A 24532-nucleotide genomic window follows, 5' to 3' on the forward strand; every position below is an offset into this window, starting at 1 on the left:
TATATGTAAGAGCCATAATTCAACTCCATACGTCATCGGTGAGGATTGATTACTATGGCTGCACAACAATTGGAAAACAACGGAAACTAAAAGTTGTTTTATTATGTTGATTCTGTGCACGGTGCAGGTTTGAACAGCTGGATAGGTAATCTCTTTCGAGCTGCATCGAGAAGCATCATTGCACAAAATGGTATCTTTAGATTACAATTTACAACCATTATTACACACTACACAAACAAAATGATAAACATTATTGCACCTGCATCAACATACACCTGCTGAAGCTCCACAAATGTGAAAGGGTTTTCCCAAAATACAACACCACATTAAAGGTTTTTCATTCTGTCCTTCACAATACAAGGAGTTATGATTGTAAATTAAGTGATGACCTGTGATGAATTTGCGCAATGATTCACTTCTGGAACACCACACCATTGTAAACAGACTTGCCAGCAAAGCACCGCACAAGTCTGTCGGCCTTATCTCTTATATCCTGCAACGTTTTGCTTTTTGCCGTTGGTTTTTCTTCCTACGTTGCCATTACAAGATAAGCTGGGATACCATCTTGATACCCATCTGCTGGCATTAACTAGTGGATGTTAGAGATCGCACGGTGTCTTTCGCAAAAACTGATTGTCGGCGGCACCCCGAACGAGTTCCACATTCCTTCCCTAATGCGCAGACATGGCAACAGCAGGAAAGCTGCAACTCAGTGATGATGCAACAAACGGGCGATATTTTTTTTAAGTGAATCGCAGTCCAATGACTATCTTGATAAAAATGCTGGTCAAGTGGAGCCACTGGATTGATAAAGTGACTCGTGTCACAGACATCGTTATTTGTGACCTCACGTATTTGCTATTCGATGATTGTTGATGAACAGCGGCACGTGACTCCGATGCATGACACATCACGTGATCGTATGCCATATCGGCAGACATTACAGAAAGATCTTGTAAAAATGTTCTCTCGTTCTCAATGTTTTTTGGGGGGTTTTTTTTGAAACGTGCAATGTTCAATGCAACATCGTAGGGAAACCGGTTTATCACAGACAATTATTCAAGGCTCAAGCTATTCGGCATGAAGTTTGTTTTGGAGAAAAATAAATGCAGTAAACAAGTGTACAATGCGTAAAATAATTAGGAGCAAAGATGAATTGAATGCTGGGCCACAAGCCAATTATCATCTCGACAAGGCGAAGTTTTTACCCTGTTGCGCCACAGATTTATGATCACTTTGAACTTAGGCAAGCCGAGATACCTGTCCGATCAACTTCTACGAGCTTTTTGATTCACAACGTCCATGATTTACTGTTAAAAAGATGTTAGATTTAAAAATGAAGGATCCATCAGGAAAGCAGACAGACTGCTGATATAATTTTACCTGCTTTTTAAGTATGGCATGGATGTGAAAAACACCATCAAAGAGAGAATGGGCAGGAATATAAGGAGATAAGAGCGATGTGAAGAAGACAGACGGGTTTTTTTCGAGAGGGAGAATCTATGCCACAACAGCCAATCGCCTCAAAAGATCATTTATATAACTGACATCATGGTAATCACTGAGTTGGTCGAGTTTGTGGTCGAAGGAGATCTCTTCTTCCTTCTGATTTCCTGACATCGAACTTCCTCGCAGTTGCTGGAACAGTGCCGACAGCTTCGAGAGCTTCTCTTGATGAGAGACCCCAGCTGGCATGCTCTCAGCTTTTGCTTGAACGTTGACGTCTGGTTGTTGATATCCTGCATCACCCTGTTAAAATTCCAGTTGCACACAATCTTAGAAGCAAATAATTCTCATTCACTTTTTTATGGTGAGATAAGGCTCATGGAAGAGCACGTACAAACATATCATGCAGGACGAGTGTATTCGGAGACATCGGTGTACTTTTCCGGGATTTGTACAAGCGCATTGCCAGACAAGAGACAAATCAACACAGTATTTGATTCAAACCTTGTAACTCAGTCTAATGAGCTGTGTGCTCAGGTGGGACCACTTATAAGTTTCAAACAGATCACTTCTAAAATACATACTGTATACAGAATTTGGAGAAATTAAACAATGGTTTATCCATTGCTGGGCTACAACTAACTAACGGGTTCACAGTGCAGTATCCTTTCATTGGTGTTGTGGAGAATTGTCCAGTATGGGTTGGTACCCGAGGGCGTACAGTCCAATTAGTTATTTCCCAGCAGCCCACCATTTTGTCTCTTCCTGGTACACTGAATCCTGTGGTGAGGCAGTTACTCTGAAACAACTTGCCTTCTCTTCCTGGAAGGCTAATCTGACCATAGGTAATCTCAGTGCATTCCAAAAAAACCCGCAACGAGTGTGTGTCCAGAAAACAACATCTCTCCAACCTTAAGAATGAACTTTCAAACTTGTCTCCATTCTCTAAGACCTGGTGGTCCCTTGTTAAGTCAATCTCTGGAATATGCTCTCCTTCCATCGATTCCCTCTCTTCAAATGGCACCACAGCCGAATACGCTCGTGAGTAGGCTGAATGCCTCAGGTCTGTGTATGCTCCAAATCTTGTGTCCTCAACCCTCACTCTCAGTACCCATCCTTCCCTTTCATACCCAACTGCTCCTGTGCTTTGTGTATTTCGCACCTGAGAAGGTGGAGAAGGTTCTTTCAATCCTCGACTCCGATTCTGCTGCTGGACAGGATGGCATCAGAAAATGTATCCTGAAAACCTGCTCTTTGACATCCTCCCTCTGGTCTTTTCACCTTGTCATTTGAGCTCAGTCATCTTCCATCTGCTTGGAAATCTATCTCTACATGACATGAAAAAGGTGCAAAAGCTCATTCCCTTCACTACAGACCTATTATCTTACTTCCAATAATCAGTAAGGTCATGGAATCCATCATCACAGTTGATATGAAATGCTTCCTTTCCTCCAACAACCTCATCTCAAATCACCAGTTTAGTTTCAGACCAGGTCACTCCACCTTGGACATGCTGCTTCTACTCACCCACCAATGGATCCCATCCTATTGGGACCAACCATACACTGTACAGAGCGTTGGTGCTGCTGAAGCAGTCTCCTAGGCTATTGGGCACAATCCTGGATGGGTCACCACTCCGACACAGGATACTCAAATGGCTCAATCATTCCAGCAAGCTGGTATTCATTTTGCCCACCTCAGAAGGATGAGAGGCTCAGTCAACCCCACCTGGAATTACTTCAACAGCCGGGGGGATTTGAACTCAGGACCTGAGGATCCCAAGCCCACCACCCCAACCATTAAGCCAACATCAGGCATACCAATGAATGCAAGCCCTCAATGTCAGACATGAGATCAGAGCCGTCTCTCTGGACATATCTTGTGCTTGTGATACAGCCTCGCATCCCGCTTTACTCTCCAAACTCTCTGCCAATGGCATCCAAGGTCAACTCCAGACATGGCTTACTGACTTCCTATACTCTCATAGCCAACAAGTGGCACTCAACTGAATCCTTTCACTTCCTCTCCTTGTCAAGGCTGGAGTGCTCCAAGGTGGTGTTCTGGGCCCAGTCTTTATCAATGATCTCTCTGACTCTGAAAAATCCTCTTCATCTATTTTCTGTTGACCTCACCCTCTGCCGTGACATTAATCTTCCTTCAGACAGGCAGGCTGCAGCCTGTACCCTCTCTCTCTTCAGATGTTGAAAAAAAATCACAAGCTGGTCCAACACTTGGAATATGTCTTTCAATCCTGACAAATCTCACACTCTCACTATCCTTCTCTGAAAGAACCATCTGGCAAACCCTCCTATCTACTTTCTCAACAACCCTCTTGAGGAAGTGTTCTGTCACCACACTCTCCTCCCCTCCTTTCACAGAGAGGTCGGTGGTCTCTGTCTTCTCCCGCATTCTTTGTGGTCTCACCCTCTGCTCAGCTCCACTCATTCGTTTCTCTTTTTCCCCACCTGTGGAACCAACTTCCACATTCTCTTCAATCTCATTCTTCCCTCCAGGTCTTCAAGACAGCTGTTCACCACCATCTCATATTGTCCCTCATCCAAAACAATGATATTTTCTACCCTCATGAATCCCCTTCCCCCACCCCAACACAATCCCTCCTCCTTCCAAATTTCCGGTTTCCTTCTGTTTCCCTAAGAGTTTCCTTCTGTATCCATCTTGTCCACCCCATGCATCCTCTCCTGCCCACCATTGTTTGTCCAAGCCTCCTTCCATCTTGGCCTTCAACTCTGATGTTGGTGTTCCCCACTCTCTCTGGTGTTCCTTTTATCCTGTTGCATCCTGATCCGTTCAGACCGTACTCGTACTAGCTCTTCCATGAGCCCCGACTAAGTACGTGATAAAAAATTGTTCAGCCTGGCAGCAGTATGCACTCCACCGAATGCATTTCTACTTATTGTCGTTTTAGTTATGGTTCCTCGATTCAATCTCCATATGGCCTCACTGCGACTTGACTCGTTTGCGGCGATCATCTCCGGCAAAATCGTTAATACCAGTCGCATTACAACACATTGACAATCTAAGTGGTCTTTTGAACTGGTACCATGAATTCCTGCAGCCCAGTGGTTGAGCGTAATGTTGAGTATGCTCTCACAATTTATAATTACTATTGCATGCCCATAGGTGCGTGCCCGTACATGCAAACAAACAAACAAAAAAAAACTTTCAAACCGCGTGCCAGAAACAACCACACAGGCCGTTCCTTCACTCTCACGTGCCCGTACGTGCGTGGCCCAGCGTGCAAAAAAAAAAACCACAAAAAAAAAACTTTAAAACCGCTTGCCAGAAATAACCACACAGGCCGTTCCTTCGCTCTCGCATGCCCGTACATGCAAACCAAACAAAAAACTTTCAAACCGCGTGGCAGAAACAACTACACAGGCCGTTCCTTCGCTCTCACGTGCCCGTACGTGCAAACCAAAGAAAAAAACTTTCAAACAACCACACAGGCCGTTCCTTCGCTGTCGTAAACGACGACTGGATTGGGGCATTGTGTTTAAGAAAATCGAGAAAGTACAGAAATTGAGAAAGAAAGAATACAGTAAGTCGATAAATCGAGAAAAAAAATCGAGAAAGAATACAGTAAGTCGTCACGATCCGGAAGTTCGCATATCGCAGTTACGATTCTTCGCAATTTAGTTTTAATGGCCAATTATTCAATTAGCGCCAATGTATTTTGCCTTTTCGCAATGTCATCGCAAGGAAAAACACAAAGAGAAGAGAAGAGGAAAAAAAAAACATATGTTCAAAAAAAAAAAAAAAAACTTTCAAACCGCGAGCCAGAAACGACAACCACACAGGCCGTTTTTTCGCTCTCGCGTTCTCGCGACAACCACACTTCCACACACAGAGTTAATTAAAATCCAAATTAAAATCAAGTTTACCTCCCTGTCTTTGCTTGCCATGACATTCGCTGCCATGTAACCGGCACGGCCCGTGACGTCATCGTCGGCCTACCACGCACCGGCCTACGCAGCAACGTGTCATGTCATTGGTTGGTAAATAAATGGCCATAACTTGGAAAGCACTTGTCCGATTAATATCAAACCTTGAAATGGCACATCCTCACGTCCCCAGCAATATAGCTGGCAAGTTTCAATTAGATCGGACCAGTGGCTGTCAAGAAACAGCGGTCACACACACACACACACACACACACACACACACACACACACACACACACACACACACACACACACACACACACACACACACACACACACACACACACACACACACACACACACACACACACGCACACACACACTGCTGGAATTATAGATAGATACCATCACCTTTTGGCTAGGTCGACTCAAGAGGTTCCCATATTCAGGCAATGAATGGTGGTGGTGGTGGTGGTGGTGGTTGTTGTTGTAGTGTATTGGTGTTTACAACTTTAATTTTGCTTTGTCATACAATGGCAAAAGTTTCTCATGTCAAACAAGCCACTGGTTGCATTTCAAAAACTTTTTGAAAATCTTTGTTTCGTGTTATTTTTGCATCTTTTTGGAAATTGCCTTCAGCTGTCTTACTTGGATTTGGCCATGACACAAATTCATCAGTGCTTCTTCTTAACATCCCGGTGAAATCTCTTTTCCTGAAATATTATCTACCGATGGAATATATCATTATAATTATAGGAATCTTTATTTTTTGTGTTCGGGCTAAAGTACAAGAAGGAACTGAAACGTTGATGAAGACATGATATCCTGGTAAAATACCTTCTGAATGTCCATTTGAAGCCCACGTCTGTCATTTTGGACAGCATTGTACGACGAGTAGTGACGCGGAGAAGTCATGTGGGTTGGCCGTTCTTTTGTGCCATGCAGCACAAGTGACCAGGCCATGATCCATCCACGGTTTGTCTCTCGCCCTGACTGCAAGGGACACACAGAAGAAGATACAATTATAATCGCATATAATTGCATTTTTATTGACGCATAAATGGTGCATTTCCAGTATTTAGAGCTACATTATGCTTCACTGAATAATGTATGATACATCACATGTTAAAATCCATATTCGTGATGCACAAGAATGGAAAGGCACTGATCGTTCTTTGTTTTCGCCATTTGCCATGATGTTTAAGAAGTAATTTTTTGTGCATGCGTGGATGAAAACATAATTGAACAGTATCATATATCCTTCAGTCTCTCTCATCTTCTGTTTGCTTTCATGCGGTTCAAACAAAGGCAGGAATTAACTAGATGGGGGCACTCTTTGACGTCACGACGTCACCAGATATGCCTCCGCCACATAAAAAAATATGGCTGCTGAACCACATGACCGAAGACATCATCAACATTTTTCCCCTGTACAATTTAGCCTGAGATGACGCTCAAAAATTTTCATACTGATCGGATAAAGCATTCGACGTATGAAATTATGACGTCATAGTGAAAAAATTAAAACACACTTTGTTTCCATGGGGAGTACTTGAGATGTGCCAAGTTTCAATGTTTTTTCCACGGAGCAGTTTCAGAGATACAGAAGTCAAAAGTTTTCCCCTTTTTTTAGAACGTGTCTGCCACACAGCGTGACCTATGACATCATAATTATCAATAAAACATTCTACATGAGTAGTCGCGCCTGTGGGTGAAAATTTTGTGTCAATCGGATAAGCGGTTGCACAAAAAACAGAGAAACTTAGCATGGACGGACGTACGTATGGACGGACAACCTGAAAACATAATGGCTCTGGTGACTTCGTCAGCAGAGACATAAAAACGATATTTATGGATTGTTTTATAAGTTGTACTAACACCGCATTTCTCAACACGGTACAATCTTTTCACATTTTAAAATGCTGAAATATCTCCGAAGTGCAACAGCTTAACTTGCTAAATATCGAAAGGCGACGTACAACACATTTGGCCTCAAACCGGTGTATGTCTCAATAAATAGCATTGCTCACTTTTTGCAGATGATTTGTGTTTGCAAAAGACAACTTAAAGGGGAACACAAACGCAAGTTATTTTTTCTTCTTCTGAAAACCATTGAGAATCATTCATCACGGTATAATTAATGAAGGTGAAAAGAGTTTTGAATATTTATTTTTTATTTTTTGCGAAATCACAAAGTGTCAAAAAAAAATCCCGAGAATGTCGATTTTCGAGTTCACCAGTGACATCACACCCTGAAGTCATATTGATCTGAACGGTGGTTTACGTTGAGAAACAGTGCACATCGAGCTCAGGTTCAGATACTGAGTGACTACGAGGGTTCTCAAAATGTTGAAAGTGATCAATTGGATTTTGATTTAAAAAAAACTATTGGAGACAAAATTATGAATGGAAACGCACCGTGGACAAAATGGTTGACAAATGCTTTGTCTCACCATCACAGGCTGAGCAGATGTCTTGTATGTTACAGGATTGTCCTGTGTCAAAGTTTTCTCGGACGCCATTTGTTTCAGTGCCGTGTCCTACTGTCATGTCCATCAGGTGTCGATATCCCTCCCCAGTGTATGGGAGATTGTGGAGGAGGGAGGGGGATGGTGGTAGGTATTGTGGGGGTGATGATTGTGGGGGGATGATGGAGTGGGGGAGGGGTGGGGTGATGGTTGATGGGGGATTGTGGGGGGGACTGTTGAGGGGGGAGGACCCTGAAAGTTTTAACATCCTCGGTCAAAATCCTCTTGGAATAGTAGATGATACTGACATACTTTTTCTCCACTTTAAATCGATGGTGGTTCATTTAATTTGTATAGATTTGTGTTGATAATTGTACACTGCTCATTCCCAATTCCATATACAGGTGATGATGCATTACGTCATCACCGGGTGCCAAAAGGAGTACTCAGTTTTTACTCCATTTGTTTGTTTTCTTGGTTGTTTGTTTTGTTTGTTTATCCGGTCGATATCTCAGGCATCCTTTGATCGAGGAAGCAGAAATTTGGGGACAAAAGTGAGGATGTGCTTTGTTTGGCAAAAATGGTATTTTTGATTTATTGATTAATCAATTAATTGCTTCATTACTTAATTATTATCGATTTAATAAGTACTTATTTATTTTATTTCTCAACCTGGCAATATCTCAGGCACCTTTTGAGTTTGGAAGCTGATATTTTGACATGACAGTGACCAAGTGATTTGGCTATAAAGGGTATTTTTGATTTATTGATTAATCAATGAAATGATTAATTTTTAATTTTTCGATGAATTACTTGATTTTCAAAAAGTTACAGATTCTGTTGAAACAGTGGTGGTTTCGGTATGCTATCAGTCAATTCATTAAGAAATTCATTATTTTATTATTATTACTTTTAATTATGCAATTATCAATCAATTATTATGCCTGGTGTTGGCTTAATGGTTAGGGTGGCGGGCTTGGGATCCAAGGTTCCTGAGTTCAAATCCCGCTCAGCTGTTGAATTAATACCAGGTGGGGTTAAATCAACCTGTCATCCTTCCGAGGTCGGCAAAATGAGTGCTAGCATGCTGGCATCCTGTGTCGGAGTGGCGACCCATCCAGGATTGCACCCAATAGCCAAGGAGACTGCTTCGGCAGCACCAACGCTCTGCACAAAGTATGGTCCCCCCCCCCCAAAAAAAATATCAATTCTTGTACACTGCTCCCTCCCAATTCCGTCCGACTCCATGTGCTGCAAGGCGGCATCGCCAGGCACCGAAGGCGCCCTGGCGATGGCGTATGCTCGAGGATTTGTTATGTGATGTTATTTGGCATGGGGGTGGTGTACTTTGAATGTACCGCTACTTGTAGATAATGCTTTTTTCTGGTGCTCTTATGGTAACTGCCGGGCAATGGCAACAGGTATTGATTCACTGCTCAAACTGTCTGTGTACATGTGCTGGTAGCTGTGTGGAGTTGGTGTTACAGTTTCGAGTAACGGCTGTTTCTTCCGCTTAATCATGGGGATGGCATCCTCTTTCCATCGTGGCCGATAACCACAACATCTGTAGCCATCTCTGTTTTTTCATAACAGTGCTTGGTAACATGTTCCAAGCACAAAGGCGAACATTGTGTAGGCCCGATCCACACATGGGTATTTCGGACAAACCTCGTCCAATTTCTAGCAAACGTAGGGTCTTTCAGCCATTGGTGTATAATGAAACCATGTCGGTTTGTATTACTGGACAAGCACCAAGAACGCATCGACTCGCGTATTTGTGGGAAACCGAAAATTATTCACCGTTTGAGTTAAATCATACCGCGATGTAACCCGGAGACAGTACGGATCTGGTGATCTCCTTCCGTGTGTGACGTCATGGCTAATCTGAAGAAGAACAAGAAGATTTCGACTTTTAATCGCAAATTTACCGACTTGATAATTCGGCAATCGGAAAAAGATGCATCATATCTATTTTGTCGGGGGGTATCAAGGGATAGATTAGCGTCGAGGTGGTCTGATCGTTTGGGATCCCCTTTTTGGACAATAAATAGTGATTCAGCCCCCCCCCCCCCCACCATGCCTGTGCCATATAGTCATGAGCATTCCCACTTACCAGTAAGTATGCTAATTAAGTTCAAGCATGAATTTGGTTTGGACACCTGCACACAATGGCCGACTCTCTTTGTAAGATTCCTCGTCTGTCTTTACCATCCATAACCTAAATGAACACAGGACAGTCAGCTTTAAATCCCCATCTGAAGGATTGTATGCCACCCTGATGAGGTGACTCCTGCTGCCTACTGTATCAGAACGGCACCAACTGCACTGTCCTCACAATCCTCACCAGGTAATAACGCAGTTTGGGGGTGACACACCACCAATGACGTCATCACTATCATGCGTCAAATCTTTAGCCAACCACACAATTTATCATTAACCACATGAAAGGGGAAACACCACATTATAATATTGTAAGTATAATGGGTTGTCGACATTTGTTGTTTAATCGGAAAATATCTCATTAACTTTTAATTGACTTGTTCACATTGAAATAGTCAATGAAAGCTCCGCAAGCCCAGAAAGGAATGTTCTGGGGTGCAGCAAATCAGGAAAGCGGAGGCTCATACCAATGAAAAGCCTTCTCTCTCTCATAAATTGAAAAGGAAGTAAAAAGGCAATGTTCATACCCTATCAGAAATGGTGAGGGTCCAGCTTCCTCTGGGATCTTCCCCCCAGTTGTGCACTGACATGAATGGCCAGCGGGTAAAGCCGGCAGCCGAGGAGTCACGTGAACGTTCGGCTAACAAGACTGTACTGGTACCTGCACACAACACCCTAACATTGCACCAGAAACCCAGCTACATGTTTGCACCACCGAACCAGCCACCCATGAACAGACATAATAATTGCAGGACATTCACTCACAACATCACAAAGATATTTGACAACTCCTCAATCCCTTCCTTTCATTCTTTCTTTCTCTTTCTCTTTCTCTTTCTCTCTCTCATATATATTTTCCTCAGGAAACCACTTACTTTATCTCCAGTAGCATGAATTAATTATCTGATTAGCATGACCATATTTTCCTTATTTCACTGGAGTCGTGTTTGCATCAAGTTTCACGAAGGATAATGCTCCAAATGTCAGAATATCATGCAAAAATATATGACAAGTGTCCATAACCATGATGTCTGGGAATGGCAACGACAAAATATGGAGCAAGAGTTCCAGGAATTACAGATCGAGTCAGGTACGTGTCCAGCGTTCAAAGTGGGTTGTGACGCAGTGGTGATTTGAATGTCACTCGCTCCAGTGGGTGGGAGACTGCTTTGTCCTTGCTTCCACCGGTGGATGACTTTTGGCCCTCACTGTCCATATCAGAGTATTGAGGGACATATTGACAAAGGACACACTGGTTCCTCCAAGGCTTTGCCCAATGGCAGTTTAACGTGATAGTCCTGGCGATGCGCAACACCGATGACCACACCGGTTTTGACCTAACGCTTCGTCTGTGGATCTTGTATCAACAACTCAGTGCCGACGCAAAGCGGAGTGAGAGGTTTGGACGATTGATTGTAATGCACACTGGTTTTCACCAACACCTCAGTGACTTTAGCATCACACTCGTCAGTAGATCTCTGCCACTTTGATGAGAAAGTGCATTGATAGCCAGGAACAGCAGTTTGTGTTTGATGCCAGAAGAGAATCTGAGCCTGAAAATGGTCAAATGTGCATGGCACCATTCAAGCAAGCCGTGGCAAAATGCATCCAAGTCGAGATTGCCATCATGTATAGTCTTCGTCTTAATGACCAGTGTCTTTGTGGCTTTGACTGCTGCTTCTGCTTGTCCATTTGAGTGTAGAAAGTGTGGTGTGGGGTGGAGAAATCGTGGCTAACTCCCCAACGATCCATGAATTTCCGGAGTTCTTACGATGCAAACTGTGGGCCGCCCTTCAGTTCGGAGATGAACTGGGACACCCAGGTCGACAAAGAATGACCATAAAGCTTGGATGAGATCACAGAATGTGGGGGCACACGAGAAGAGATCGATGCATGGCCACCCAGAGTCGGTCGACATGAACCAGATGCGATTTTCCCACGTGGGAAAACAAATCTGCTGATACATCCTCGAATACATGCTGTGGTGGTGTAATCACTCGGTGGTTCCTTCTGAAGGCTGGCCATTCGCTCCTGATCACACTAAGCCAGTGACAGTGGGCTAGATTTCCGCAGCTGTAAAAATTGATATTGAGTGGATTCATCACTGAGATTCCATGTTCGTTGGTGACATGGAGTGCGAACCATCACCGGATCGGCTGACTGTATTATGCTGTGTAGGCTGTGTGTATTTTTGTATCCCCTGATTCATCAAATAGTCTGGTACAGTTGCACCATGCCAAGTTGTTCAACATATAGAATGCTAAACAGGGTGTTTGAAACCCATCACGCACGTCCACAGTTTCAGGAACAGATTTTTCTCCATGACGGATGAAATCGTGATGTGTGCACATGCACTTCATTAAAGCACCATCAACCTTGACCACTCATAGATCGTTGCCATCATTCAAGTCACCTGGATGCATGCCAAGTTGATGCAGGTGTGCAGGACTGATGTCAGTTGCCGAAGCCCCAGTGTTTGGGAGTGCCTCCAGGGTACCAATAAAATCGCCCTCAAAGCCGTCAACGTTTATGCGACTCTGCGGTGAATGTTTCTTCCTATGCAATGTGTGGAACACATCAGCGACCAAGACGACCCACCGAACAGCTGGAGGTTACTTGTCATTGTGCCGTCCAGTCTTCCAAGCAGGGTTGTCAACTTTCAATTTTCAACATACACGAGCAAAGTGACCCACGGAGTCGCACTTCTCGCACTCATCATGAGCTGAGCAGCTTTGAGTTACTGTGGGCATGGCCCCCACAAATTCCACATTTGGTGGTCTCGGAGCAAGACCGACTGTGACAACAAAATGGTCGACAAGAGTGTTTCGTGATGACAGCTGGGGGCTGATGTCTGGACATCAAATCATCAATTCTCCAACTAGCTTCTTCGCTGAGACAACATATGTCCAGAGTATGTTGTAGTATGAGATCTCTCTCAACCATAAGTTTACGACGCACCTCTGAATCAGATATGCCAGTGATGATCCGAATCACGACTGTTGGTCGACAGTCATGGATGAGAGATCCCAATTGGCTGCAATATCCTTTAGTGCACAATAAAACGAGTCGATGGTCTCTCCATCCCCCTGGTGCCGCTCATAAAAATAAACCAGATTGTGGATGATGTGGCGCTGGACTTGTAAATGTGTTTTGATGCTGGAAAGTACATTTTCGATGTAAAGCATGTCTGATGTGAAATCGATATCAATGGCATTCTTGAGGATTGACCTCATGCTCAGTGTCAGACAGTTCTGGAGAGTTGCTAATTGTTCACGAGCTCGCATACGATCGAAATGTGTGATCGAGAGTAATCATCCCATTGTTCCCTCCATGCCCTGAAATCCTGCAAGGTCATAGACTCGGATAAGACAGATGGTTGTTTAACCGATCATTTTGGAGTAGATACAGATGTGTCTGGGATGTTTTGATGATCCCGAATACCATCCCCACCTGTCAACATACACAGTGGGCTAATGGCCAGCTACAGCCTCTCATAACAGTTTCATTTCCTCCATGTGTGCCTATCAGCCACTGCTTGCTGTTGATCAGCCACGGTCTGTTGCTGGTTCAGCATGGCACGTTGCTGCATAAACATCATGACCTTTACGAACAGCCACCAACGAGGCAACATCCTGAGAAGACTTCGTAGATCTCTCTTTCGGCATGTCTGTGTGCTAAACTCACTCACTGTGACGTGAAACAGACACCAACGTGGGAAGTCGACGATCAAAACGAACTGGAAATCGAAACACCATCTGTTGACATCTGCCATTATCAGCATGGATTGGGACTGATGATCTTGCCCATGATCTTAAGATAGCCACCTTAACTGTTAAGCTAACACCAAGCTTAGTCATGGACAGTGAAAAATAAAGCAAGCAAGGAAGATTGACAGTTTTGAAATGTGAAGCCGAGTCTCTGTGCCTCCCACTTTCCCATCGCAAACAGGTCGGTGGTCTCTCTGTCTTCCACCACCTCCTTTATGGTCGTGCACCCTCCTCTCTTTCTGTGCTTTGTTCCCAAACCAAGTTTCTGCAAAACGTATGCAGCATGTCAGCAACCCACTTCTGGTAATACTCCCAAAATCCAGAATCACTTCTCACCACCACTCATTCGTTCCTCTTTTTCCCCCCACCTGTGAAACCAACTTCCCCAGTGTCTTCAACCTCATTCTTCCCACCAGGGTTTCAAAACAGTTGTTCACCACCATCTCAGGTCATCCCCCACCCACGCCCATGATCTTTTCTACCCCATCAATCTTCCCCAAGCCCACCTTTTCCTGGTTCCCAGTTTTTCCTTCCACTTCTGTGATTTAGAGCTTGCACCTGCATCCATCATGTTCAGCCCCGATGTCTTCTCCTTGCTCTAATTCTTTCACACGTCCCTCATTTCTCCAAGGATCCCTCAATTTTGTCTCTCAACCCTGCTGTTTGTTTTGTGTTCCCCCTCTCTTTATATTGTTATTTTCATTCAGTGACTTCCTGATCCGTTCTGTGTTCTGCCTTGTCCACAAGCTTTGATTCTCTACACAAAGAAACTTTTAAAACAATTTTTTACATTTTAACCCTGACAATCAACAATCGCTGTTATATTCTTTTCCTCTTTCATTTTAAACATCCCTCACATGATCTCTTCCATGAACCAATGAAATTAAAAGCACATTGTCATTCTGAGAAAATTAACGCATTCATAGCAAGTGAGGGAGAGCAGTAAGATCAGCGAGAGATGTATGCAGGTTTAAAAATAATTATTCGTACAATAACGGACTCTGAGAAACAGCATTGCAGGTTATACACAGCGATATTATCTGGTTTGTGTATGACTCAAACACCTCCATGGGTGTTGGAGGTAAAGTACAGGATGACACGGAGGCTGATTTGCTGATAACGGCAGATGTTAAGAACAATCACCCTATCCCTGATGAAATAACCAGATTTAGTTCTGTTGGACGGAAATATAATTATTTTCCTGGGTTAACTGATGTATTTGTGACGAGTTGATGAGGCAACAGCATCCAGCAAAAGTGAACCTGCAGGTGAGGTAAGAGTGATGTGAAGATCTCCACGTCGTGAGTACTCAATTGTTGCCTCGAGCTGCATGTGTTCCAACCAAAGGACGGCATCTTTGTGTCCAGAGCAGCCATTTGTAGGTACAGAAACGTGCACTTCATGGCCCGGACCCAACTGTCTACAAAAAAGAATGAAAACAAAACAAACTAGAAAGCATCTGAAAATGCAAAGCCTGTCCCCGTGTCCGCTTTGTATTCGGATTTCTTCTTCTTCCGTATGCGAAACATGACGAAAACAACTAAAAATGAAAATTGACGATTTTCTAACCTGTAATTATAAAGTCATTATATACTTGTGATTATATAACCTGTGAGATTATAAAGACAATATTACACTTCTCAATGAAATAGCACAACATGAATTCCAGTGTGACGGAATCACCATTTGCACGAGACTTTTCTGGATTCAGATTCATATTTTCAAGTTATATCCCAAAATGTCACGGTGATAATGCTTTTGTAATGACAAACATGACCAATCGGAATGATCAGTGGAAAATAAATTCCAAGACAAATAGCACTTAATTAGTAATCATTAATTGAAATTGCGTGACGGAATCACACACCAAAGGACATAAGTTACGGGAAGGTATCTTTATTACGAAAACTCTGCTCATATTCCAAATTCTTGCAACTGCGAGATACATATCGCAAAAGCTCAACTGATGAACTAATGAATTTCACCTGCTTTCTGCTCGAAAGTAGTCTCATCCAATTTTCACGGCCGGTAAACTGTCGTGACGGAATCACAAAATATCCAAAATATCCAATCTTCGAATAGAGGCTCAACATATTGTTCATTGCAAAAAATGCAATAAAAGTTGAAAACGAACGAAAAGGGCGTTCGTTCTCTCTTTTGGTATTTTATTGAAATGAAAAACGAATTCTGCTGTCGTCAGAACGAAATTTATTTTTCGCATTACTTGTCCAGTTTTACATGGAATTCATCACAAGTAAAGTTTGGCAGCGTACTTACTGTGGCTCGAATTTGTTGTCAGAAACAATGCAGACGTGTTTTTCTGGGACACTTTTCCAGCTCCTGGAATCTGCGAGAGCAACCTGACATCAAAGGTTATAATGAAGGTATTGTCCTTTTTCTCAACCCAACACCCATTTTATACAATCAATCCGAAACTGTGGGATGAGTTAGCAAATGAGCAGATGAGCCAGTTAAAATTACACATGCACAACTGGCTACTGCATTGTCTCACGTAATACAAACTGCCTTTCATTAAGAAAGAGGGCTTCTGCAACTATCTTCATCCCAATTTCTCCTGTTGTCACTGCCAAACCGGCAGCAAGTGCCAAAGAAGACCGTTTCAACCATTAAAGGTAATCAGGATAGGTGGATGTACCTTTATTTCTCTCACGTCTTTTGACAAAGAGTATGGTGAGAATTGGCAGCACCGTTTTAAAAATACCAAATTCCTGTCAACTTCAATTAAAAGGTCAGGACAGCCGGTTCGTGAAAGACCTGGGCCAAGTGCACGCGGGCTCAGCACCACATCGTGGGGAACTGACATAAGGAAGGGAACATTTTTGGGAAGACAGATGATGGAAGCTTTCTTGTTTGGAGAAGGCAGTTCATATGAAGAAGTATACAAAACAATCGACAGATGGTAACGCCTCACCAGGGATTTTGCATTTAGTAGGCCAAAACCGAAGCGACTGTTGACCATAAGGCCGGCTCCATTACGTTTCCAGCCAGGGTTCCTCGCAAGTGGCTCATACTCTGACGTCCACACGATCAGGTGCTGTACATCTCGCCATGTAAGTTCAGGGCTGCACCGACACATACAGGACTCACACAGTTCGGTAGCCAGCATAAAGTATACTCAGGCATTTCAGAATTTTCGCTCAAAACACTCGAAAGAACACCTCCGAACAGGCATACTCCCATTTTATCATGTAACTTTCCAAAAATAGCCAAACTCAACAGCTCTTTTTTGTTGTTGATGAAAAATGGATGATCTGATTTAAATTTAAATTTAGATTTAGATTTATAAATTAAATAATTTTGACAGTTTCTATGAGGGGGACATTGGTACTTTCATTATAAAACACAAATAGTCATGGTATGCCTGGTGTGTTGGCTCAATGGTTCGGGTAGTGGGCTTGGGATCTTTGGATCCCGAGTTCAAATCCCACTCGGCTGTTGAATTAATACCAGGTGGGGTTGACTCTGCCTGTCATCCTTCTGAGGTCGGTAAAAATGAGTGCCAGCTTGCTGTTATCCTGCGTCGGAGTGGCGACCCGTCCAGGATTGTGCCTAATAGCCAAGGAGACTGCTTTGGCAGCACCAACGCTCTGCACAGAGTATGGTCCCAATGGATGGAGTCATGGTGAGACTTAGATGAAATACAATTTTTATAGTTTCCTTTTGTTGAAATCATGGTTGCAGCATAGATTTCTTTTTATCCAATAAATTGTTGAATTATGATTCAACGGAACAGTGACCACTGTATCAACTTTTATGTGATGCCATTGTCTTAATTCATGATAAACCTTCAGATTGTTTCAAAATTTTTATCCTTACTATTCTGCCATTTCCCTTTCTGATGGTCTTCTCTCTTCTTTATTACATCCACCAACCGAAGGTGGATGGAGGTTATGTTTTCTCTCCTGTCTGTCTCTCTGTTTGTTTATTTGTGAACAGGATATCTGAAAAAGTTGTGGACTTTTTCAGACGAAGCTTGGTGGGCAGGTCGGGTATGTCACAAGGAAGAATTGATTCGATTTTGGTGAAGTTCCGAATCTGGATCCAAGTATTTTTTTAGTCATTATTCACCATTGAGTGATTGGGCTAAAACGATATATAGCAGGACATCTCAAAAAGTTATGGACAGATTCGGATGAAACTTGGTGGATGAATTGGTTTGGTGACAACAAGCTCATTAAATTTTAGTTCAGGTCCGAATCCAGATCCAGCCTATCAGTGGGATAGAAAACATAAACCAATCAATTTGGTGGAGGTATGCGCCCCACCAAGTGCCCTTATAGTCAATCCTCTGTTTTTTGAAAAGTGAAGACACCGGAGAGGATGTTGTGCTTTATTTTTGAGGTTAGCTGTGCTTCATCTTTTGCTGCACTTTCTAAAAATATAAACAAAGGTGAAGAAACTGGTTAATGAAGGAAACACCTCATTAATCAAACAACAGAAGAAGATAATCTACTTTATAACATGTATATAATGCTTCTAAGAGAAAACGGCTGTGGAAAGTAGAATAGTTTTCTGTTGTAATCATGATTAGGACATTCCACTCTGAACTGTCCAGCCTGGGTTTGAATCCTGACGCAGCTATAAACCATTATCCCACTGTTTCGCATTCATGGCCCAGATATAAACCATAATCCTGCTGTCTCTGATCATATGCTTGTAAGAGTCAACATCTCTTTGGCTATTCTCAGAGAGCTGTCTCAATGCCGGCGAGTCTGGCAGTTCAACAGGCAGATTAGCAGGGACTGCAAGCAGCGATCTCTATCTTCAGGAATGGTCTCCCAAATCTACTGCCCCTGATGTCAACTCAGCCGAGGAATTGTTGCACAGAAACCTGCTCTCTCTTATGCACATATTCGTCCCATCTCGTCTTCAGTTATACTAAGTTTCTTCCCACCAACAGGATCCCATGGTCAAGCAGCTGCTCTGAAATAACTTGCTTTCTCTTCCTGGAAAGAAAACCCAACAGAAGGCAATCTCAGATCATTCCAAAAACCTACAACCATGTGTGTACACTCTCACAAGAGCCAGAAAACATCTGTCCAACCTCAAGATTCAACTTTCAATCTTGTCTCCCTCTTCTAAAACCTCGTGGCACCTTGTTAAGTCTGTCTCGGTTGTATACTCCCTTTCCATCGCTTCCCTCTCTACAAATGGCACCACAGCCGACCCCGCTCATGTGAAAGCCAAATGCCTCAATTTTGTATTTGCTTCCAAATCATGTCCCCAACCCTTCACTCTCTGTACCCACTTTACTCAAGTATGTCTTTTCCACCTGAGAAGGTGGAGAGGTTTCTGCTAACCCCAGACTCCAACTCTGCAACTTCACCAGAAGGCATCTGCTCATGTGTCCTAAAAACATGCTCTGCTGCTCTTACACATCCCCTCTCTGCTATTTTAATCCTATCATTTGCCCTCGGTCATCTTTCACCAGCTTGGAAAACAGCCATCGCTGCATTAAACATACTAGAATGGCACTCGGTAGAGCGCACACCTCCGCCAGACTGAACAGTTCATGTTTTGTAGCCAACTGATAGGCCAGACATTAACCAAAATCGATTCGGCTTGTTCTCGTCACCTACCCAACTCGTCCACCAAGTTTTGTCATAACCCGGTTCACAATGTTTTGAGATATCGTGCTATATATCATTTTTGGCCCTGTCTCTCAATGGTGAAGAATCACTTGAAAAATTCAAGTATCCAGTTACAGATCTTGACCAAAATTGAAATAATTCATCCTCGCCACACGCACCAACCTGCACATGAAGTTTCATCCGACTCAGTCAATCTTTTTTTGAGATTTCCTGCTCTCAGACAGACAAACAAATGTGGATGAAAACATAACCAACGACCAAATTAAACACCAAACCTACGGTTGGGGAGGTAAAAAGAAAAAAAAATAGGACCACTGGATGGGACTTTCCCATCATAGATAGACAGGTCGGTAATCTCTCTGCCTTCTACCACCTCCTTCTAATCTTGTACCCTCTGCCCATTCCGTGCTATGTCCCCCCCCTCCACCCCTCAGGTTTTTACAAGACGTAAACGGTCCACCATCAACCCCCATCTGGTGAAACTACCTAAATCCAGGATCACTCTTCACCTCCACTCATTCGTTCTGATTTTTTCCCCCTATCTTTGAAGTGAACTTCCACATTCTCTTCAATCTCATCCTTCCCTCCAGGTCTTTAATGCAGCTAACTACCACCATCCCAGATCATCCCCTATCCGAAATCATAATCCTTTCTACCCCTGTCAACCCACCTCCTCAAGTCCACCACATAATCTCCAGTTTTTTTCCTCCCTGAGAGTCTGCTTCTGTATCCATCTTGTCCACCTGGTGCATCCTCCTCTTTCCTTCCCACTTCCCTTTTTTTGTCAAAGTCTCCCTCCATTTTATCTTTCAACCCTGCTGTTGGTGCCTCCCCCCTCTTTCTGCTGTTCCTTTTGTTGTTCTGTTACATCCTTATCCGTTCAGTGTTCTCACTCTTACATGAGCCTTGGCCTGTATACAAAAACAGAATGGCAAAAAGCATCAATGTGTGTGCCGTTCCTTGCAAGCACATGAATATGGGAGTCACATCTGCCGGCATTAGTCATTTGACGTTAAAGATCCCAAAGTGTCCTTCACGAAGAGTCGGTGAGTTATGGCCGGCACCCTGAACAAATGACACATTCATGCTCTGTCCTACAGGGGGGCACAGCATCCGCGTTCACCGTCCTGCGAGAAGTGATGCCAACCCACAACCATGTGCTCCATCCAATCGGTGACAATGACATTGCTTAAGACTACTTGTCTTTAGCATGACAGAATATGTTAAGTTTATTAATGCAGAACATTCCCTGGTATATTCTGAACGATTACATGCCATGTATGAGCTGGTTGTTTGGTCGAGTGGGAAAAACTTGCATCTTTCTCCATTTATTTTCAGTCGACTCGATTCTTACAGCTGCTCCCTCTCACCAATCCACACTTGGAAAGTTTGACGATCATTTGTCAGACAACCGTGGACATTGGTTCAGGGAGGATGTCATCCTGCAGTGGATTGAAATTGGCCTGCTTATGTTGTTGCGTGTAGGTGCCCGTTGCTCAGTAAATGCTGCTTCATGTCATCTCTGAGAATCGTTGTGGGATCGTGAACCCATACACCACACAAACAGTAGCTGGAAGGGTTCAAAATTGTAGCCAGGAAAGAAAATATTGAAATTAAAATCCAACTTCTGGCCAGTGAGCCAGAAACACGTCCGTTGAAATAGACAATGGGATTTTTTTTTTGTTTGTTTCAAGGTAAAAGCCCATGGAAGAGTGAGGATATTGAACGGATCAGGATGCAACAGGACAAAAGGAAGAGTAGAAATGGGGGAGGGATACTACAGCAGGGATGAAGGATAAAATAGTGAGACTTGGAAAATAATGGGTGTGGAGAGGAAAAATGGGAAGGGGAGGACATACGGGGTGGACAAGATGGATACAGAAGCAAACTCTCAGGAAGGAGAAAATTAATACTTGGAAGGTGTGTGCGCTTGGGGGGGGGGGATTAACGAGGGTAGAAAAGATCATGCTCTTGGATGGGGGATGATCTGAGATGGCGGTTGAACAACTGTCTTGAAAACCTGGAGAGAAAAATGAGTTTGAAGAAAATGTACAAGTCAGTTCCACAGGCAGGGAAAAAGAAGAGGAACGAGTCAGTGGAGGTGAGAAATGATTCTGGATTTTGGAGTTTCACCAGAAGGGGGTTGACGGTACACCACGTGCACAGTGCAGAAACCTGGGGAGAACAAAGCACAGAAAGAGCAGAGGGTGCAAGTCCAAAAAGGAGGTGGTGGAAGACGGACTACCGACCTGTCTGCGATGGGAAAGTGATTGGCCCATAGATTCAACTTCGGCACGAGAGATTCCAGTGATATTGAAGGCTTTGGTTTTCACAGCTAAACAAGGTGTGAGGCAGGGAAGCCAGCTCAGAGAGGAGAGCAGTACTCCATCAACCTGCAGATGAAAGCCTTGTAGGTGGATAGGAGTTCAGGAGTACCAAGGAAGGACTCTGGTACTACAGAGGATGCGCAGTCGGTAACCGGCTTTGGAAGCCAACTTTTAAATGTGATTTGCCCAAGAAAGATCATGGCTGATAGTGAGACCCAGGAGTTTGAGGACTGAATTTCCTCAAGAGGATTCTTGACAAAGTAGATGAGAGGGAGAGACAGAGACAGAGTTGTCAGGATTGAAAGACATTTTCCAAGTGTTTGACCATCTTGTGATTTTTATCAACGTCTGAAAGAGGGAAAAGGCTGTAGCCTGTCTGTCTTAAGGATGGGGGATTTCACGGCAGAGGGTGGAGTCATCAGCAAATAGATAAAGAGGATTTTCCAGTCAGAGAAATCATTGATGAAGATCTGGAATAGCACTGGGCCCAGAACACTGCCTTGGGGTACGCCAGCCTTGACAGGGAGAGGAGATGAAAGGATTCCGTTGAGAGCCACACGTTGGATACGAGAGTAGAGGAAGTGAGTTAGTCACGTGAGGAGTTGGTCTTGGACACCACAGGCAGTTTGTGCCTGGGAAGCTGACAGTTTTACTTATCAGCCGATAACGAGGTTAGTAATGGTCAGTTCAGTGGTTTTTCAGAGGCTGCAACTAAACCGCAAGTTGTATTCACACATGGCATCGTTTCTTCCCCTTCACACGGAATTGTGTATTATTATTATTATTGTTATTATTATTATTATTATTATTACCAATCTGTTTGACTTACATCAATATCAATTGCAGCTAAAAACACTTAAGTACTGTACTGTACTTAGTTTCTGTGTATTTTATGCCTTTAGTATTTCACACAGTGTTGTAGCAAGCTTAAACAAATATCATTACATTTGTTCCACAGCCATCATGCCTCCCAAGCAAAAGCCTTACTTGGCCTCAAGGGCAAGAGCGATGATGCCTGCAGCAAGAGGGGCGGAAGCTGATGTGCCTGTGTGGGTGTCTGTACAGCGGTTGTGTAGGTCTGCGCTGGTCTAGTACATCAGGTACATCAAATCGAGGCCAAAGGAGGTCCAAAAGAGTGGGTGACACATAAGTAGAAATACAAGGTCAGATCAGAGATGTAAAACTGTTACATTTCATTTTTCACCCACAGCCATTGTTTCTGCAAATTGCCAACTTTTGTCAGGCTTTGTAATTAATCACAAACCATATAATAGATTCTTTTTTTTTTCGAGTTTAACCAACAATTTGTTCACTAAAATGGTTGGAAAGCATGAACAATTTGCATGACTCATTCCTATATCACATCCCTCATTGGCTGTTGTGTCACGAGTAGCCTATAAAAGGCAGCAAATTCGAAGAACATTTGCCATCGTATCACAGACTTAGCAATGAACAAGAATGACCGCACTGTGGTCACAACCTGCGACAAAAAAATATATATATATATTTCTCGCCTTCTCTGTCCACTCAACTCCCTCATCATTGCTCATGTCCCACTTGTCTATGTGGTGAAAGCTGGGTCTGACAATAAAAAAAACATAGGGGCAATACCACTGGGCACTCACCTCATCGCGGCTGGAGAAGATAACCAGGGAACCACTGGTGGGCATGGATGACACAAAAATATGTAACGGAGAAGAAAGTAAATACCGATGGAATTTTGTTTTCATGCCATGAACAAACTTTGGTACATCACGGGTAATAAAGGTTTTGGTCGAGTTTCATCAAAATTGTGTGTATGGATTCAGATAAGAAAGTAAATACATATATTCGGGGGGCAACCCCCCTTACACTTCCTTAGATCCCGATTTTTTGAATGTCATGAAGAATCTTTGGGACATCAAGGGTGATGAAGGTTGTTAAATTTCATCAGAATTGCATGCATCGTTTCTGAGAAGAAAGCAAATACTTATTGTGGGGGGGCAACCCCCACAATACACTTCTGGTCCGATTTTTTTATGACATTGTTGCGGCCTGGGGTCTGGGCAAGAAGACCATGAGGGGGGGGAGCTATCTTGGCTTCCCACCAGACTTTCTGGAATCACAGGCAGTCACACACGGATAACTCCGTGACGTGGTGGATCGCTAATCCACCATTAACACCAATAACTCCCCCGTGACATAGGGTCCTCCGTCTAAGGTTTAACCAGTGACCTAAAATAAAACACACCCTCGGTACGCCTTGTCTGAACCGGGTCACCTTACCGGGTCAGATGCAGCCGAGCGAAACTGCCAAAGAACGTACCGGCTAGTAGAACGGATCGTTGGGAGATAAAGTTCCGGCTAGGCGGATACGGGCCAGGCTGGACCAATGAAAGAAAAGACGAAAACGAGTTGGGAACATTTCTACACAAGCATTTATTAACAAACATGTGAGGAAAAATATGTGGCACAGTGAATGGATTTATTATTGTATGCAAGCAGGGATAGTAAGGAATTTGTGGGGTGTGACAACAAGGCAAGCAACTTACTAAAGTAAACACAGAGCTGACTTATCCCGATATATCTTTTACACTCTTAACTTAGGCTAAGACAGGCGCCATCACGTACGTACGCACGCACGCGCGCGCACGTGCACGCACGCACGCACGCACGCACGCACGCACACACACACACACACACACACACACACACACACACACACACACACACACACCCCAACGAAGATGAGGTAATCAGAAGAAAGGAGGGAAGATGAGGGCTAACGGCCTTGCAATACCTTGCACGGTCGGCCAACCGCACTACCCAGTACGTTTTGGAGGACGCTCCGTTGAGCGATCCCACCTTGAG

General features: G+C 43.6%; 1 protein-coding gene across 1 annotated transcript; it reads right to left on the reverse strand.

Annotated features, from left to right (window-relative positions):
* Positions 1-82: 82 nt before the first annotated feature.
* LOC147020657 (neuroendocrine convertase 1-like) lies at positions 83-22994 on the reverse strand. Its single transcript, XM_085896192.1, has 7 exons — positions 22670-22994; positions 16676-16826; positions 16021-16103; positions 15006-15163; positions 10504-10637; positions 6186-6341; positions 83-1749 (listed from the first exon to the last, which is right to left on the reverse strand). Exons 2-7 carry the CDS (start codon positions 16721-16723, stop codon positions 1501-1503), a joined length of 828 nt encoding a protein of 275 aa, XP_085752318.1. The 5' UTR covers positions 16724-16826; positions 22670-22994; the 3' UTR covers positions 83-1500.
* Between the last annotated feature and the right edge of the window lie 1538 nt (positions 22995-24532).

Source organism: Eptatretus burgeri, chromosome 9 (genome assembly GCF_056783735.1).
Source record: "Eptatretus burgeri isolate ZD-2024b chromosome 9, Ebu_testis_v1, whole genome shotgun sequence".
Classification (NCBI taxonomy): Eukaryota; Metazoa; Chordata; class Myxini; order Myxiniformes; family Myxinidae; genus Eptatretus; species Eptatretus burgeri.

Bases quoted from the DNA above. Each gene is read 5' to 3' on its own strand.
- LOC147020657 (XM_085896192.1), bottom strand. From the start codon at position 16,723: ATGGTCAACAGTCGCTTCGGTTTTGGCCTACTAAATGCAAAATCCCTG. The intron at 16,104-16,675 runs GTGAGGCGTTAC...CTTTGATGTCAG, and splicing joins TACTAAATGCAAAATCCCTG to GTTGCTCTCGCAGATTCCAG. The intron at 6,342-10,503 runs GTATGAACATTG...TGTCCCTTGCAG, and splicing joins CCCTCACCATTTCTGATAGG to TCAGGGCGAGAGACAAACCG.